The sequence below is a fragment of the Helicoverpa zea genome, unplaced genomic scaffold (genome assembly GCF_022581195.2).
Source record: "Helicoverpa zea isolate HzStark_Cry1AcR unplaced genomic scaffold, ilHelZeax1.1 pri_000016Farrow_1_scaff_4_deb, whole genome shotgun sequence".
In the NCBI taxonomy this organism is placed as follows: domain Eukaryota; kingdom Metazoa; phylum Arthropoda; class Insecta; order Lepidoptera; family Noctuidae; genus Helicoverpa; species Helicoverpa zea.
The window spans coordinates 377374-397180 of NW_025899711.1; the positions used below are offsets into that span (position 1 = coordinate 377374).

At 35.9% G+C, this 19807-nt stretch overlaps 1 protein-coding gene across 9 annotated transcripts in view; it reads right to left on the reverse strand.

Annotated features, from left to right (window-relative positions):
• Positions 1 to 8101: 8101 nt before the first annotated feature.
• The window catches only part of LOC124645528 (G-protein coupled receptor Mth2-like), a 69350-nt gene continuing 57644 nt past the window's right edge, over positions 8102 to 19807 (reverse strand). For 4 of the 9 annotated variants that reach the window (XR_006986250.1, XR_006986246.1, XR_006986245.1 and 1 more), the window contains exons 3-9: positions 17155 to 17346; positions 14748 to 14826; positions 12878 to 13059; positions 12619 to 12787; positions 12134 to 12340; positions 11139 to 11553; positions 8102 to 9652 (exon numbers count right to left, since the gene is read on the reverse strand). Coding sequence is in view for 3 of the 9 variants with exons in the window: in XM_047185333.1 (XP_047041289.1) it covers positions 9538 to 9652; positions 12134 to 12340; positions 12619 to 12787; positions 12878 to 13059; positions 14748 to 14826; positions 17155 to 17346 (944 nt within the window). In the remaining 6 variants the exon portion in view is untranslated. The remainder of the gene's footprint in view (positions 9653 to 11138; positions 11554 to 12133; positions 12341 to 12618; positions 12788 to 12877; positions 13060 to 14747; positions 14827 to 17154; positions 17347 to 19807) is intronic. The other 5 variants (XR_006986249.1, XR_006986247.1, XM_047185334.1 and 2 more) reach the window with 3 other exon arrangements.

Genomic DNA, 19807 nt, shown 5'->3' on the forward strand with positions numbered 1-19807 from the left:
TCACACACGGTTATCTTCCGTAGGTTTAGCAGCTAGAGTTAGGTGCAACCGCACACCGCTGGCTTAACTTAAGTGCTATTTATAATCAGCTACTTTATCCTTTGTTTAAGAAACAGCCTTGTACCCTAATCATTGGTAGCAGGGGGTGCTGCACTGGAAGAGACTCGGAGAACTCCAACGTTGCCAACAACAACAACAGCAACAGGGCGGTGAGCGCAGTTGGCACACCAAACGCGTATAATGAATAGTATTTGAACCGTTTATGCGGTTTTGCTGGCCTTACTTGGACGAACAACTGGAAAGTTATAATAAACACTACTAAAATAATAAGTTAATACAATTAATAAAGTTTTAAAATATAGCCTACAATGGGATTCTGCAATGCCAATCAATTTTAAGTAGAGGACATGTAATTGTTCCATTATTTTAAAATATCTGTGTTCTTGTGACAATTTCCAAACTGGGTGCACCCAATATCTTCTGGACCTTTGCACATTAATTAATTGCAGCAAAGCAAACGCATCTTCATCTTCTGAAGACGAACACATCTATCTTATCGCACAAAAGTCACCCTGTAAATGCCGCATCTGAAAGTTTCTTGCCTGTCCCGCGCCTCTTGTGATATAATTCAAATCGCGTCTGTGCCGTTCCACGCCTGCTGCCTTACGTCGCTTGTATACGTTTTAGGCCTAAGCACGCAGCGTTTACTTACCTACTGCATATCAACTAATGAATCTATAAAACTGGATTTCGGCCCGTCTTGAGAATCGAACCCGAGACTTCATGCACAACAGTTGCACTGCGCGACAACTAGACTAACGAGGCAGTCATATAGGAACTAGTAGATACAGGTATGTATAATTATATTATGTGTGTTTACCTGAAAGTCCACCAAATATCGTAGCACATAACGTTAAACCAGAAGAATGCAGACAGCAGGGAGAAGTACACGATAAACGCTGTAATAACAACACTCATGTCACTCTAATATTCGCCATACAATATAATATGTACATATATACCTCAAGCTATTCGGCATTATCGGCGGTATTCGGCAAAGTTAAGTTAAGTTAAACCCTTTACGGCCAGTTTCTTCATCAAAAGTAAAAGTCAAAGTAATGTCTAAAGTAAAAGTAACGGTCAAATTCGTTTTTTCAAGGCTAAAGTGACAGCAAAACTAATAGAAAAAATGAATTTGACCGTTACTTTTACTTTAGACATTACTTTGATTTTTACTTTGGCTTTTACTTTTGATGAAGAAACTGGCTGTTAGAGTACTTTCTATTAATTAAATGTCAAAGTTAATGACAGGACTAGTTTGGAGGACTTTTCAAATTAGGAATTGCATCTTAATGATATTGGTTAAATGAGCCTACGACACAAAAGTACCTACCTGTTTAAGTACATTATAAAGCAACAAGTAGCCGCGAGCGTAGCGAGCGCAACAGTGAACGCAACCTTTTCTAAATTATTTGTTTGAAGACTCACAAATTAAACTGGGAATTATGTACAAATAAAAAGAAAACGTGATTAGAGCGAATTCCATTTGTGTTCGTTGATTCGGTGCGTCAATAAAAATAATACAGTGTCATTTAGTCGAATTTTTTCACTTAGTTGGAGGATGTTAAAAGTGAAAAATAATCAAAATGATTAATCAAACAAAGCGAAGGCGACTTTTTAACCCCCGACGCAAAAACGACGGGGTGTTATAAGTTTGACGTGTCTGTGTGTGTGTGGGTGTGTGTGGGTGTGTGTGTGTGTATGTGGCATCGTAGCTCCCAAACGGATGATCCGATTGTAATGCGGTTTTTTTTGTTTGAAAGGAATGTCATTCGGGAGTGTTCTTAGCTATGTTTGGTGGAAATCGGTTCAGGTCTTCAAGGTCATCAGCTCGTTTGTTAGGTGTGATAGGAATGTTACACGCTCAGTTTACTTGCAAGCATATGTGGGATCTAAAATTTGAAATACTAATGTCTTCTGGAACCACTGAGCTGGTCTGCTGTTAGGACACGAAGATAGGAGACGTAACCCTGAACTGTCTTTTAGTAAACCCATCGAGTTTGGGCTCGTTTAATTTGTCTTGACTAGTTCTCTTCATGTTTCTAATTGACGAGAACCTAATGCTGGAAATGGGATGGGGCGGATGAAACCCTAGAATGGTATATCGGGTGTGTCGTTCACAATCACATTAAATTCTATCGCATATACTTTATGATATTCTATGGCGAATTGTAAAAAAAATAACCTAATCCATTCAGTGGTTTAGCCACAGGAGTAATTTTTCGTTTTTATAATGTACAACATCATGTGTAAAGCAGAGATAAAGTCAGGAGTATCGAATGTTTTGACAAGTTGACAGCTGTCAGTTTTCAAGGGAGAATTACAGTTGTTTGTAATGACTGACTTTTATATGGTGTTCTAATTTTCGCACATTTTTATTCTATTTACTTTGTTTGAAAAATTCATTTTTTTATTTTTACGTATTTTTATTTTTTCTTTGTGTTAATGGACATATATTAACCAGTATATTAACGCATTTCATTTAATGTGATTATGAACGACACACCCGATATAACCCTGGATCACCAAAGGTTAATCTTTATTGTTTCTCACTCTGTGCAATTCTCTCAGAGCCAGTTTGTCATGAGGATTGTTAAACAGCTTCCTTTGGCTGAGATCGCATATAGCGAACCCATCATAAAAAGAAGGAAAAATTAAGGAGCTCCTTTAAAAAACCATGAAATAAAATAAAATTATAAATTTAAAAAAACCCCCGACCCAAAAAAGTACGCAATTATTATGAAAAAATGTCATAAACGTCAAAATTTTGTTTAGTCTGACATGCTTTAGTTGGTACTTACGTAGTGTTTAAAGTTATTTTTTGCTTTTTATAGGGTTTATCGTTTATCCCACCCAAAACAAAAATGTGAAAGACTGCCAAGTTCGATAATATGGGAATGCTTCGCCTATAAAAGAAGTGAGATCTGAATAAGTACCAAGTTCCATACACATACCTCAGTTAAAAATAGTTGCTTTTTAATGATGTTACTTGGCAAGTTTTCATACACCGTTATAAACCTACTAAACGCAATGAATCAAGTATTTAATTTTCTATTAAAACTTGCCAAGTAACATCATTAAAAAGCAACTATTTAATGATGTTACTTGTTATTTAACTTGGCAGCCTTTCACATTTTTGTTTTGGGTGGGATTTCATTTATTTTTGTAAGGTTGTTTATTTTTATTTTTTCTTATGATGAAGTTAGTTAAAGAAATGTCTCATTTATACTATCTTTTAGATTTTTTTATATGCACTATGTTTCTTACAAAGAAATGAACTAGATTAAATAAATGGACTAGATTTACCAACTGACTGACATGACATGTTATCATATATTATGTTCGTGGATCAAAGTTACACATTCGTTATTTTCGAAAGTGACTCACACTTGGCCGTTTTCAGATTTTTACTTTACTTTGACTAAATACAAACCTTTGTACCATTCGAAGATATATTATATAAATATAGATAAAGGACCATGAGTCAAACTGGGCTCATTGTCCAACAGAGTTATAGCATATGCCGTTGTGAAGGTTTTTGTTTGTACTAAAATTGTTACTATGGGCACTACCTTCAATTCCATGGCAAAAAAAAGATATGCACCTAAATAGGTTTACATATTACGTAGGTATACATTCTGGTTAACAGAAACGAAATGGGTCGAGATGCCATCGCTCAGCATTACTGCTCGTGTCTAACAGGTAGACGCTCAGTAGGAAGTTGTGCTCATATCATTTCAATAATATGGTATCTAGGGTTAGGCAGGCACTCACAATTTAATCCACCGCAGGATATTTAGACGACATTATTATTGATATTGATTGAAATGTTAACAAAAATAATTTTAACGCTGATAATTTTAGCAGCTGTTTTATTTTTTATGTATACATTAAACCTGGAATTAAAACTAGTTAAAGGTGTTCAATAACAAAACCTACACTGCCATAACAGCACTACTTTTTGCAGAATATTAGTTTATTTATGGTCGGAGAAAAATATTTATAACAAAATAACCCCATGGATTCTTCGCAAAAATGAGTTTAAATCTTTATATTTAGTGCTTTACAAGTATATTCAAAGTGGTCTCATCTCTGTTGGTGGGTGAGCCCAGGCTTCATACATTTTTGCCCATAGTCCTTTAGTAGTTTTAGTTCCTTAGGGGTATAAATTTACACCGGGTATAAAACACCTTCATTATTTTGAAACCGACTCACACTTGGCCATTTTCAGATTTTTCCCTTTACCTTGACATAAAGACCTACCTCCATGCCAAATTTCAAGTCAATACGACCATTGGAAGTGGTCTAGGTTTTTGATGAGTGAGTCAGTGAATCAGTCAGTCAGTGAGTGTATACCCAAGTAGCATTCGGGGTTCTATATAAGATGTCTAGTCGTTCACATGTACTCTACAAGCTGTGTATGTCAGCTGTACATGAGCTGTATAGCTTGATATAATGCTTTTATTGAACCAGTTTGGGCACAAATTAGACAGCCTTAAGTTCACTATGGCTGTACATTAGAAGTATAATAGCATTATAATAGCAGTTTAAGTAGTAACATCGGACTTAAGGCTGACTTACGGCACTATATGGAACGCAGTGTGAACCATTCAACGTGCATGAGTGTAATAAAGAGTAATAAGTGGCTAAATACACAGCCTTCACAGTTAAAATCGGACAAAAGTACTCCAGTAAGCTACCTTAAATTCACTTGTGTCCTAAATTATTTCCACATTTTCATATATTAGTTTGACAATTGTAAGGAGTGCATGGATTCGGGGCAAACTAACTCCGGCGGATTATTATTATAAAATAACATGCGGTAGTACCTGTTTTATATACTATATCATGTTAATGCCATGGGAATGCAACTTTATCGTGAAATGTATACATATTGACAATTAAAATTTTCACGCGCCTCTGTAAAAACGCTTTATTCATTTTGAAATATTTAAAACTGGCTGAGAGGAAAATTTACATCTTCAGTTTTTGATATTTTATTGGCATTATAATTATACTACGGTAATTAATTTTAACATGAAACCAAAACTCATTCGCTCTATCTGCGTATTTTGTGATAAATCTGCATTAATCTTGTAGATTTATTTGGTAAATATTTTAGGTTACGTAGAACAAAATGGTGGAAATGAAATACGGCTATGTGAACTGTTATATAGCCCTTCTAACAGCCTACAGTCCACATGTGAATGATTTAAACACCTCTGTACAGATAGTAAAAAAAAGGTTATTTTAAGTATCACAAACAAGTCCTAATACAGCTACTGGCTGTATAACAGTCTAAGACAAGTAGACATAACAGCCTTTGGCTTTATAAATGACCAGAAGTGTTCTGTTAAAATGTTAGCTCTATAACATCGAACAAGTAGGCCGTTAAACAGCGGTTGCCGTATCTCTACCCTACTATAATGCTCTTAGTCAGAAAGCTGACTAAAGGATAGTTGTTAGAGTAATATAACACCCATAACCGTATAAAAGTATTACTCTACACTCCTGTAAGTCCCTTAGACAGGCATAGGTGTAATTAATTACAATAATGCAGCTAATACATCACGAGTGAACTGTAGTAATGCTTTAAGTTCACCTGTGAACTAAATGTGTACTCTTAAATGGAACAAAATGCTACTTGGGTAGTAAAAATAGCGATTTTCTGATGTCAATATCTCAAGACCTACAATAGGTATATTAATGAAATTTTGTATTTTAGATAAGTGAGGGGGTCTCAATAGATACTAGAAAGATATGCGTAAATAAAATAGATTTTGAGTTACAAGGGGGTCGAATTTGGCCCGAAATGGTTCGTGTAATATAACCCACGGCCGGTGTGTCGCTTTTTTGCTCGAACTTGGCGGACACACTGCCGTGTGTCTAGATAACATTTTGTCATAATAATTGCGTACTTTTTTGGGTCGGGGGTTTTTTTTAATTTATAATTTAATTTTTAGAAACTTTGCTTGTCAATATCATTATACAATGTTGAACTTCCTTATCAAACGGGTGTAATTTAATCGAAATTTCCTGGAGGTGGGGGATCCCGTGGCGTCCCTGAGACCGAGGCGCTATAATAACTATTATACTAACTATTATAGTAGTCTGTGATGTAGGATTTAAAATAACAATAAATATGCGATAAGCGTTCCTGGCTCACAGATGATCGCAAATAATTTTTGATCAGTTTTAGTTTGCTAAAACTTCGCCTCGTGAATAATAAATGTTCATGCAGTCGTGCAGCATATCTCACTCCGCGCTCCGGGTACCGGACAAGTTGATATGGCCATGAAATTGCTGTACTTGTGCTTTTATTTATTCCGTGGTCAAAGTTAAATAAATGATGAGTTGTCCATTGGTCTGTGAAGTGTGAATTTGGCAGCCGCTTGATTTTGCCGCCCCCTGAATTTGCCGCCCGGGGCATAGGCCCCGGCTTGCCCCCCCCTTCCCCCCTAGATCCGGGGCTGCGGGTTAGTAATAGGTAATCCACCTGCCCCTCAGTATGTTATAGCCATCCAACTTTAACAAAAATGGAGTTGTCAATCGTCGAATTTTTTTCGTTGCATGTGCATGAAAAAGCATACCTACAAACAAACTCCGTACTATGTGGTCTAATTCGGGTCCGAATTCGATGATGACATCCCCAAAAATTGTATGCATTTACAACTTAATGAGAATTAGTTGATCTGATGACGGAGTTAATAAATTCGGGGAAAATCCTCAATTTTTTTCGATTGAAATTAAAAAAACAAGAGTTATGTTTTCGGAAGAAGTTTAATAAATGTATATTAATATCTTGCATATATAAATAAATATATGCACAAACCGGTAACTGTACGAACGTATATTTCGAGCTTATTCGATTAATTTAATTGTTTTGTTTCCTTACAGTTGTTCCCAATTTTCTGTCTATCCGTTGATTTAATTATTAGGGGTAGAATTTTGACATTAGCCTCATACTAGTAGATAATATCAATTTCTATCCGTCCACAGAACGGCCGTTGGACGTAATTAAATTATTATTATCAGCTGTAGTTTGGGTGAGGTCGTGCGTGTGAGAGGGCACTCCCGAAATAAAATGCGACTGCTACTCAGTAGAAGTCTCTGCTAAATTCCAGGTCATAGGTCGTCATTCGGATTTAATAAAAGTCTGGCACTAAGCCATTTTAGGTAATTAAATCTGTAATTAACTTTATATGACGAAGAACCCAATATTTTCCCGCAAATCTATGGATTTTACTTGTACTACACTATTTTTATACCTCTATTCTGCAAGTGCCTGATATATTTACTGCGGAAAAATTGAGTTTTTTTATTTACTATGATATAGGTCACTTTCGAGCACAGGTAGGTACGACATTAGTTTGGAACCCAAAGGTCATGTTGTCCTAACTTATCCTTTTCTCTTGTTCCACAAAGTATGTGTAGGTGTTACTATGACATAATATACATATATGTCTGTCATTCATAATGTATCTGTATATTTATTTAACTCTTCATATTATATTGTAGTCAAAACTTTGGAATAGGTTCTTTTTGAAATAAACAAAGTTTTTATCATCATCCTCCTGCCCTTATCCCAATTTTATTTGGGGTCGGGGCAGCATTATTTCTTCTTCCATACTCTTCTATCCGCCGTCATCTCACAAGTAACATTATTTTTTACCATATCTACTTTCACACACTCCATCCATCGTTTCTTTGGTCTTCCTCTTCCACTATATCCGTCCACGCTCATACTCATCACCTTCCTCGCAACATGACTTTCATTCGTCCGCATCACATGCCCATACCATGACAGCCAGTTTCCTCGCAGTTTTTCTGTTACCGGCGCCACTTTCAAACTTCCGCTTATATACTTCCTCACTCTATCCATTCGCGTATCACCACACATTCCTCTTAACATTCTCATCTCTGCCGCATGTAACTGTCTTTCATTCGACGTTTGTTTTATCTACAAATTCGTTCTGTGATATTAAAAATTATGGTGGGATGAAGGAGAGGGCATGAATCGAGTCAAAAATAAAATTCACACTTAAACGTTTTTGCGATTGCAGCAAAATAAGTATATTAAGTTTCTTCATTGTGGGTCGTGAATGAGTAACTTCAGCCCAATAAATAGATAACACAAATATGACAAAATGATGATCATTTATTAGTTATACAATTATTATACTTAGGGTTTGCACCGTTACTCAATAAATTGAATTATGTATTCGAATAAGTACAGTGCAATTCACTGTTAATTACACTGTATGTTCAACGTTTTGTATTGTATACACAGTTGTAGTTTAATTATACTTATTTAGTGAGTTAAGGTGCAAACCACCATATTAAGCATGTCATGAGTTGCATTCGTACATACATGCACATTATAACAAAGATTATTTGTGATGTTCATTTCTTTAACAGTGAAACCACCATTTCATTGAGATCAAAACCATTTAAATACATTATAAATAATAAATAAAAAAATAATCCTAGCTCTTGTAGGAATTCAAAGAAACAAATATACATAGAAAACCAATGCCAATAGTGGAGTAATTTTACATGTAAATCATAAGAACTAGATAATATTATAATGTCAAATAACGTCTTCTTTATTGCTAGTAAATGCTAGTTTTGCGTATTTATCGTACCCACTGCAGAATAAACAGTCGGCCGACAGTCAACTCGATGACTGGCTTTTTTAAAGAAAATCTTGATTCCAATCAAAGTTTTCAGTCGGTCTGATACTGGTTATATACCTGATCTTTGTAACGTACGCACTACCATGCATCTTCATACTGATTTATGAGCCCAAATAAACTATCGGCCAACTAAAAGTATTCAGTGTGCGGTAAATCTTAAGCATATGATATGGGTATATAACATTTGAACACTTATAAAAAAAGATAAATATTTCCTTGCTGAAAGCGCAAGATCGTCAACTTGATAAAAAGGAAAAGCTACAGTTTTTATTTTTCTTAAAAACAAACAAAAAATTACTTAGATGTGATTAACAGTGTACACAATATATATAAATACACTGTTTTTCGTGTGCAATATAAAATAGACTTAAAACTACGAGTACAAGTACTTAAGTGATAATTATTTAGGACTAGCTGTCTACTCGAGAAAAAATTAATTGTTCGGTCAACTAAATTTGCCAGAAGTGTGTCAAAAATAATATTCTTATCATATAGTTTTATTAAATTAATTAGAGACAAGAAAACACTCATTTTATTCAAATATTTATAATTAATAATAACAATCTGAAGCTCAATACAGCTTGCAGTGGAAAGAGTGAACTAGCGATATTGTCTGACTGCAAACGTTTAAAAATTGAACCTTATCTTTAAGGGATAAAGTTCAAATTTCCATGTCACATACTATTAATATTGTTTTACTATATGGTTCGAGAATGTTTTCTAACATCCAGTTCAGACAATATTCTATACGAATGATTGATACCGAGGTAAAAAGGTTATTTTACTTTTTAATTGAGTTCATGGGCAGGTCATCCCGGGAGGCAGAATGAGTTCTAGTCGAGTAAGAGTTGGTCGTCTGCGACCGGGATAGCTGGTCACCTCTCATCTGCGCGTATCTGTATAAAAGCAAATGCATTTGTTAATAAATTGTTAGAAAAAAAAAACTAAATAAAATAAAGTAGTTAATTTTATTTAGCAATAGCTTCATGCTAGAAAAATGTTTAGTAAGTTTTTATTAAAAAAAAAAAAAACGTTATTGGAATTAATAATATTAGGTACAGTCTTCAGTAAGAATATGTTTTGGTCCAGTTTTAATCGGTTAGAAAACCAAATAAAACTATCATTAAAAAAACTTAATAAGATTTTATGATATTTTGCCATAATTCTAACTTATTCGCAAAGATTTACATTCAGCAATAGTGATGTGCAAACTATCGATACAATACAAGGTGCATGATTCATCGAGCACAAACTATGTACAAATCAGCTCATTAAAGTGTAGTGTAATTAAAGAAGTTTTACATAGTTACATGTCAATAGTTGAGGTGATTAGCAAAATGCCTACGACGGTTTTTAGTCAGTTAGAGTCTGACACTCCCTCACCGCTGCTAACACACAGCGGAAGGGGTCATTTGATGATTTTTGACGTCGTTAAAAAAAAGGTGTTTAGCAGTGACTAGATAATTGGTTACATAGTAGACAATGGTTAGGTATAAAGCAACCTTATCTATTGTATTTATAAAAATGTAATTGCTGAAATACCTAGAACCATCAGTTCAAGTAATCATTTTTTTACAAAACGGAATAAATCCAAAGTCGCGCAAAGAGCATATGTTCATATTTCAATCACTCTTTAATTTTATCTCCTTCCGCGAAACTTTGCGAGTTTACTATGTTACGGTTAAGTCAAAAAAAGTATTTTTTTTGTTATTCTTGGTTTTAGTAAGTGCTTAGATCAAGCCAATAAATTAATCGTCAGAAATAAATGCAAATCCAGTATCATGAGAAAAGAGTCATTCAATGTTAATATTTATTTTTAATCTTGTAGGCATATTTCTAATTATTATTTTATTGCATCAGTTCAGTTAATCACAGGTTAAAAAGCTGTTCAGGCCGAATTGTTTCTAACCGAAAACAAAAACAAAATACGCGAGCGTTGTTTCAACATTCAAAATGAATAAAAATCGAAGCATTATAAAGCCGAATTAAAATCTCGTTCTCAAATAAAGCATAAGTGCTCTATAAATCAATAGTCAATATTTCACGTACTTTGTGTAATTTTGTTCGTCCACATCTTGATTTGCCGACCACCTTGTAAAATCAACGCAAAAAAAACTAATCTTGACGTGCAAACTATATTTCCCAAACCGTATTAGCTACAGGTGCAACTAGGAATTCGATTGGTGCATTAAATACAAAGATGTTTCCTTTTTTAAAATCTCTATATTTCATTAATAAATTAATTAAAGAAATTACAAATTCTTTGTCTAAATCCAAACCACACACTACTAAACACAAGCCCTCACGATTAATTGCGAAAACATCCTTGCAAGTTAGTCAAACTACCAGTCAGTAATTCTCAAAATCTTTAACTTTCTGTACCTTTGCACTCATACTGTATTCCAAATATGTTAAAACTGCCCCAGGAATACAATGATTGGTTGTTATCGATCGGCTATTAGTCTCATCACTATTTTGGTTGGCAATAGGAACTGTCTTTTTTGCTTTCATTTTGATGCGCGCCATTCAATTTACTGTTCTGCTATTTTTGTTCTTCAGTGTTTACTTCCTACGTAGAAATCTGGTCCATGGCGTCAACGGCTGTATGTTTATCCTTCGCTATGTCGGAACTTCTTGGTTAATTCTACTGTTTCTGGAATCAGTTCCTATACCAACCGTTGTTTTAACAGTCTCGAGACTAGCATCTCTATCGTGATTAGTTTGCCAACGGCTTAATTTAACATTATTGATGGTCGTTCCTCCGTTAGCAGTTTCGGATCGTTGATAATCTTTAATCCTGTGCACAGAATAGGGCAATCATAAAATTGTCGGTAGCTACAGTTAGGCAAGTAGTAATATTGCATATTTTGCTAGCAGTCCCGAGGTTTATCACTACACTTAATATATTGTTTGCTAAAACTACATTATAAACTTAAATAATAAATGCACTTGCAGTCCATAAGAGTAATAAGTACCTAGTTTAGATAACCTAATCTACAAAATATTTGGTTTCGATAATTAGTTTTCTCTCTCCATCTCATCATTTCTATCCTGTCTTGTGATCATAAAATGTATGCATGCATCATAAGTTTGACAACACACACACGGTACATCGTCGACAAAGTTCACTTTTATGAGGATAACAATTACATTCAGGTTACAATTAAATATCTCAGTGAAAACACACCACAGTTCACTTTAGATGAAGATCACTCAACTGCAGACATCGATGTGAAGTAGTATAATACATGCCACTGTTTCATTACGTTAAAGGTGGGTGTAGTTACAAAGTAATAAAAAATCATTAACATTTTTGTAAACTCGAGCTGTTAGTTATTTCCTGATCCCCTCCCGGACAAAAACAAAACGAGACGAACCTCTTCTTGATCATTTTCCAAGTTTTCTTCTTACACACGAAGATGATGAAGATGATGAGGCCGACCAGGACGTTGTAGGCGTCAGAAAATTGCCAGAAGACGTCAGCATCAGGGTAGAAGGAACTGACGACTTCTAGGATCCAGTTGATCCCCATCACGGTGAACAACTTGATGTAAAGAGTGAATCTGGAACAGGTCAATTTCAAACTTTTGGCCCCAGTGAAATGGTTTTTAGTAATCTTATTGAGTAGTAATTTTATATCTTATGATTTTGTTCGCAATTAGAAGGATCTAGCATCCACGAACCTCATACATTCATTATGTCCAGTTGAGCTGTTTTACCGTTTGTACATAAACAAACAAATCAAATTCTCAATATGAGTTACAATATTACAAAACTATGTTACTAGAAGAAGTTCAGATTCTATTACTCATTTAACCAATCAAATCTATACTTTAAGTATCCTACTTATTTAGGTACTAACCTTTGTGTGTCTTTTCTTGCTTGGTCGTGTGTGGAGCTTTCTCTGCCCTGCAGCACTTGCGTCTCTCGCTTGATCTTCGCTATCTTGAACGCCGTCAGCGCAAAGAATGTCATGTTAGCCACACAGAGAGCCACTATAGGCCCGTACAAGTACAATAATTTGCTGTTACCTGGAAATTAAAAATAGCCATAGGTTAGAAAGTCGAAGTTAACAATAAAGGCTGTTCTTTGTTTAAGGGGTTTTTAATAAAAGAACTTACCATATAAGAAGCAGCCTTGTAGCCTAATCATTGGCAGCAGGGGGTGTTGCACTGGAAGTGACTCGGAGAACTCCAACGTTGCCAACAGAGCGGTGAGCGCAGTTGGCACACCAAACGCGTATAATGCGTAGAATACGAAGCGCTTATGCTGCGTTCCTGACCGACCGTGTGCGCGTTTGCCACTGGAAAGTTTAAAAGAAGTTGTAATTTATACTATTTTTTGAGATTAGATCTATCTGTCCTTTCTCCGATGCTAAGACTCTACCAAAGCGGAGTGGAGAAGTTTAAAAATTTTGCATAACGAAATTTTTCTTTCCCTTCTCTTCTGTTCCCTTAGTAGGCAGTAAGTATCCCTCTTTCTCCTGTTTTTTATAAACCCGTACTCCCCTCGGCGTAGTTTGGATACCATTCTTTGAGCCTTGTGGTAAAAAGAAATTACCGAAAGTAGATAATTTATGGTTTAATGTATTTCTAAAGTATGTTGAAGCTCAGTCATCATCTCCCGAGCCTTTCCTAAACTATGTTGGATTCCTCTTCCAGTCTAACCGGATGCAACTGAGCACCAGTGTTTTACAAAGAGTGACTGCCTCTCTAACCGCCTCACTGAAGTTACCCGGGTAACCCAATACTCTTGGTAAGACTGGTTTCAGGCTAACTGGCTTCTGACTACCCGTAATGACAGCCAAGGATGTTAAATGGTAGCCAGTTCATTAAATCCCAGTGTTGCCACAATATTGAAGTTTTGTAGGCTCCTGATTATAAATAGAAGCACGCAGCATCTACTTACTTATGCTGACTAGTTTATCTACCTGAGTCTATAAAACCAGTTAGTAGGGTTTTCCTGTCTAGAATAGCTTATGAATCTGTTCATCGATACTTGAATTTTAAACATAATAATGTTAATTTGCATATTATTATCTATGGTTTATTTTTTGATTAACTATTATCATCGGTAAAAATTAAATCTGTACATAGTCGGCTACTTATTTGGGGCTGGGCCATCGCAAGAATTTAAATAATAATATAAATAAGCCCCGCAGGGCATCTGAGACGGATGACGGGGAGTAGCGACCCGCGGGGCTATATATCCGAGTGCTCCAGGGAGAGTATACTGTCCCCCATCTCCGGCTTGCCGGAGTGAAGCATAACGGGGGATAAGTCTCCCGCCTCTTGACTTGCCTTCATCGGCCGGTCAGAGTGGAGTCGCTAGAGCAGGGTTAGCAGCCCACTCGGAGGGTAGGTGCCTCGTGGTAAGTGGCGAGTGGGCCGGTGATGCTGGACCCACAGGGAGCGCGTGATCTGCGTTTAAAGTCCGCCGAGGTATCCTCACCCTTCAGCCCTCATGTACCTGTTGCCCTCTTGTTGCGATTTAGCGACTGATTCCCGGGGGTCAAGTAAGTGAGGTGGAGTCTCCACCTGCCATTTTTACATGTATTTAATACATTGTCATCGGCAGGTGCCATAGTTCCCATAGTTTCCCCATTCCTAGTCCATTAGCATCCCGTCACAATAGCCCAAGTAGTTTTCATCCACAGTTAGCAATAGTTTAGCACAGAACCGGGGGTTGTCCTTGGGTACATTTCTATGGTTTATACAGGGATAATCGTCGGTTTTGTGTCGCCATTTCATTAAAGTTGTCTCAAAAGGGCTTCAGCGTGTTGGCTTCGGCCCCACGTTCGCCTTCCAAAAATCCGGGACTCTGTAGTCCCGTGGTCGGTTAGAGACATACAAAAATATAAATTAAGAGTGATTGATGAAATAGGGTACGTTTCAAAAATCAAACAATATCTTAGGAATATGCAAACTACTATGCTGGATATTATAGCATTAAACAACAAATGGGTAATTATAAAAAATCTTTTGCATTTACCTGAAAGTCCACCAAATATCGTAGCACATAACGTTCAACCAGAAGAATGCAGACAGCAGGGAGAAGTACACGATGAACGCTGTAATAACAACACCCATGTTTTATTAATTTAATCAAGAATACAAAAAAATGTTTGAACGACTTGACATGTTATATTTCATGAAAGTAGATGGACTTGTATGTGTAAATGTACATGCTCATTGTCTTTGTATAAATCGCATAGACCTGTTGCTGTGCTCGAGGTCTCGGGTTCGATTACCGCGTCGGGTCGCATTGTGGGTTTTAGAAACATTCGGAAAGCAGCCCGGAGCCAGAAAATTGGTGGGTACAAAACTGGTGCATCGGAAGTATATACTTCCGATGCACCAGTTCGAGACCAGTTCGAGACACATCGAAGATTGCAAATAAATATCGGCCATGCGACTGATCTCTTTCCCCTCGTGTCGGAATACCGGCCCAACGAGCTATGAGATTGAAGGAATTGTGGGTGCACCTATGTCTGCGCAAATGCTTGTGCGCTATAATACATATATCCTGCGCAGTTGGCTAATCTCCTTATATGAGAAATATATGATATTCGGCTAGGAGAACATTATCATCATCGTAAATCGGCGACTCGACCAGAGCGCTCCCGGTTTCACTGCTATGAAGTGTGCGATGGTTTTTCGATACGCTAAAATATATCTTCTACGCTTTAAATCTCCAGCGATATCGAGATTTGTTTTCATTTTATACTTATTATTTTTTATGCCTTTTCGTAAAAATATTCATATACCTACGTTTTGGTACCCAAATGTCACATTACATTAATGCGGTTGTTTGCGTCAGATGTTTATAAATCGAAATACATATCGTATCAATGTACGTCAGAAGATGCGACTAAAAACACATTAAGAAACTATCACGTAATTTTGGAAAAAGGATAAAGATAAACAGCTTTTTTTAATAGTTACATATATATTTTATTACAGTTTTGCTTAGGTTGTATATTTAATGTTGGCACCTATGAGAATTATTTGCCTAAAGGTTCATTTTTAGTTCAATATTTAATTTCTAGTTTTTTTTGTACAAGCCTCTGCCAGCGTTTTCACCACCCCATGGAGGCATTTTTCGAAAAATGAGTCATCTGCACTGAAATTGTTTTTCAAATCTGATCAGCAGTTACGAGCATAGTTTAAGCGCGTTCAAGGAAACAAACAAACTCTTCAGATTTATAATATTTGTATAGAAATGCCGGTAGATAAAAATAATTTCATAGCCTTGTATCAAATCTTTATTATTACATAGCTTCGATACCAAAATATACCGGACTTACTGATGCGAACATCAGTATTAAATTTACTTTTTTTTTACAATAAATAGAAACTTCTAGACACTTTTGTTATTGGAAAGAATTCTTTATAATACTCGGGACGATCTGAGTTGCATCGTACGAAATATCGTTGATTTAATATTACTCTGAACATCGAGGTAACTAAATCCAGCTTTAGTCTTCAGAGTTTCAATAAAACAGAAAATACTTCACTTAAATTTCAGCTAGCATATGGAAGGACTACTCTGTACTTATCCAGAAAGGTAAGACAATTCATTCCCGACAAAGCTGACAGGTGCAGTAAGAAAAATATAGGTAATACTAGACGGGTACCAGATGTTAAATAAGAGTCGTTCGTTATATCGGAGCTCAGACATGCGCGAGACACAATAAAATTGATTTTCTATTGTTCTATAATAAGAAGTTAAATAAGGCAAGATACTAACAGTGACATCAGAATTAGTTTTTGCGAATGTGATCATATCAATGCATATTAAATGAGTCGTTGACGATGATAGAGAGGGATTGTACATTATGAATTAATCAATGGGAGACTCAAGACGAGTGTAAAGCAAATACATACTACATGTTGCAACGGTAAGCAAAGACATTAAGTTAATATACGTTTACGATACGATGAAAAATATAATCATAGTGTAGCTAACGTGGTAAATAATATGGCTTTCAATGATGAAGGAAAACACATACATATATGACTCGTCAAAACGTGATGGTTAATGCTATTCCCCATATAGCTACAGAATATATGGCATTCAAATCCCATAGGTACCCTTCGTCCTAATCGTAACGCACATAGAAGTTTTATCTGACCAGGTAAAATTTTCGGTTGTTTGGGCTAGCGCCCCTTTTGGCCCGATACATAAAGTCCTTATATCGCTAGAGGTTCGATAATAAAGTACTGCATTTATAATGTCGTCAGACTCACAGAGATTTAAGAGGTCTTAATAATCCATAGAGCTTTAAGCGGTCTAAATTATTTCAAAATGATAGTGAGATCGTGTTGTTTGAATTAATAAATTTTTGACACTCCAGTTTCACCCAGCGTAGCCACGTAAAAGTAAAAAATATACTTACTAAGAACAAGGCATATGTTTTCAGTGATCTCTTGGGTCATTATCAAGATCTGCATGGTTGCCAGGAACAGAAAGCCCACGAAGAAGCTGAGGAGATACGCCATGAGGACCATGCCATGAAGGTTACGGAGCTCTGGTATCCACGCATACACTGCCACGGTTAGCAAGATGAAGAAACACGAGATCAGCATACCTGGAAACAAATTCAGAAATTACGTGATATATGTACTTTAACTGACTTCAATCTGACCTGTATGGCAACATGCATTTTTTTTGCTTTACTAGGATAGTTTTATCTTTATTGTAAATATGTAAATATCTATCAAAACTTGTATCTTCCATTATTAGAAGATAATGAACGTCGCCTTGCAATAGAATAACAGTATTGACAACGGTATTTTCAAGCGGGCAGAATCGGCGATGTCATCATTAAAGTTTAATAAGGTCTTCATCTGAAGAGCATTTCTTATTATCACCAGCGCTATACATTTTTATAGGTTTTTGTTTTATATATTTTTAGGGTTCCGTACCTCGAAAGGAAAAAACGGAACCCTTATAGGATCACTTTGTTGTCCGTCTGTCTGTCTGTCTGTCTGTCTGTCTGTCTGTCTGTCTGTCTGTCTGTCAAGACCCTTTATCTCAAGAACGCGTGGACGTATCAAGCTGAAATTCACATGAAATACTCAGGTCTATTGTCCCTTTAAGCTGTGAAAATATCAATCTTCTAAACCAAGCCAATCACAAGATACATCCGATTATGTCGATATTTTCAACAAATTTTCGACACTCGCAAAGGAATCAAAACCTACAGGATACTTCCCGTAAACTCAGAGTCTTGAAATTTGGTACGAAGCATTGTCATATAATGCAAATATAGGAAAAATTTCGAAAATCTCATTTTTTTAGTTATATAATATAAAAAAAATATTTTAATAAAATGAAACTTACTACCTTATTTCTCACGAACGAATAAAGGTATCAAATTGAAATTTAAATCAAATACCAAGGTTTATTGTCCCTTTAGGCAGTCAAAAAATCAAACTTCTAAGTTAACGCGATCAAAAGATACAGCAGTTTTACCGACACCTTAGACGAATTTCCGTCACACGCTAGGGAATCAAAACCTACAAGGTACTTCCCGTGAACTCAGAATCTTAAAATTCGGCACGAAGCAACGTTATATAGTACAGATAAAGGAAAAATTGCGAAAATGATAAATTTGAAGTTACATAAAATATTAAAATATTATTTTTGCTTACATGACATAAAATATTTTTTTAATAATTATAAACTTACTACCTACCCTTTTTCACATGAACGCGTTGAGATATTAAAGTTTTGAATAAAACGTGAAATTCATATCAAACACTTCTTATATAATGGCCTCTAAACTGTGAAAAATTTTAAATCATTCAAAGGTCATTGGGCACCTTAGTATGAAAACCATACCCACGGCGGATACGAACGAAATATAGCACAGTATAATGATAAAGGCTCTGATTTACTATGGCATTAGTCGCATCAATGTGAACCATGGGAATCTAGAGAAAATCAGGTGTAAACATCAAATATTTTCCTCATTTCAATGGGGAATTTAAACGACCAAGTTTGACGGATTTGAGAAATCATTTCTTTGTAGTGAAAGAGTATACTCGCCGTTTATTTCCATTGTCATCAGGTCAGGATCTGATGATGGAAATCCTGAGAAATCGAGGGCAACTATCAGAAATTGTAGGCATGCATAGGATTAAAACTTGATTCTCAGATGTATGTCTGGTGATACTATCAAACAGTGAAGGTTAAGAGCTTATCTGATGATGGAGACGTGAGAAAGTCGAGAGAACTCGGTATGTTTTAGTTACGTCGTGTTTGGGCTTATATTATTCGTATTGACGAGAACTTTTCACAAAAGTTAAAAATAAAAACTTTTTACAAAAAAAAAACAACTTCTCAACAAAACTGTTTATATGCATCGGTCTAGATCTCGGTGGTTAAATAAATATAGATGCATCCTCTAGCTAGACACCGACTTCTAGACCGATGCACCTAACATCTTTTTAATTTCTTTCTTGCTTTTGTTTTCTTGTTGCTTTTTTATATGTTTGAAGTTGGATTTGTTTGTAAAATGCTACAAAATAAAATAATGCCGACTTTATAAAACAAAGAAAGGGACAGAATTACACTTTTGTCAAGGCTCTAGAAACGTAAAGCCAGCAGCCCCCAATCCTACTCTCTAGAAGTCGTTGTTACAATTCGAAAGCTACAAGTCGTCCGGCGGTTTCGAAAAAACCTGAAACTGGGGCTCTTTAGGTGATTAATCCCTCAAAAATAAAAGATCCCATTCCTGCAATGGCTGCTTTAACCCAAGTTAGTAGTGAATTCTCATCACCTAAAATAAAATAAGCTCCAACACAAGGTTACGTTATAAATTGTAAAGGAGTTCCCATACTTAATCTGATCTTAGCTGTCGATCCCACAATGGCAGTCAAACCTATCTTTGTGGAAAGTCTTCGCCAATACGAATAAAATATCCCCAAACACGTGGTAGTTGCAACATACCGTTCGGGAGTTCCCTTGACTCTCTGTAGTCTCAATAATCAAATCAGCTCCAAACCTTCACTGTTTACCAGTACCCTCAAAAATACACTCACATG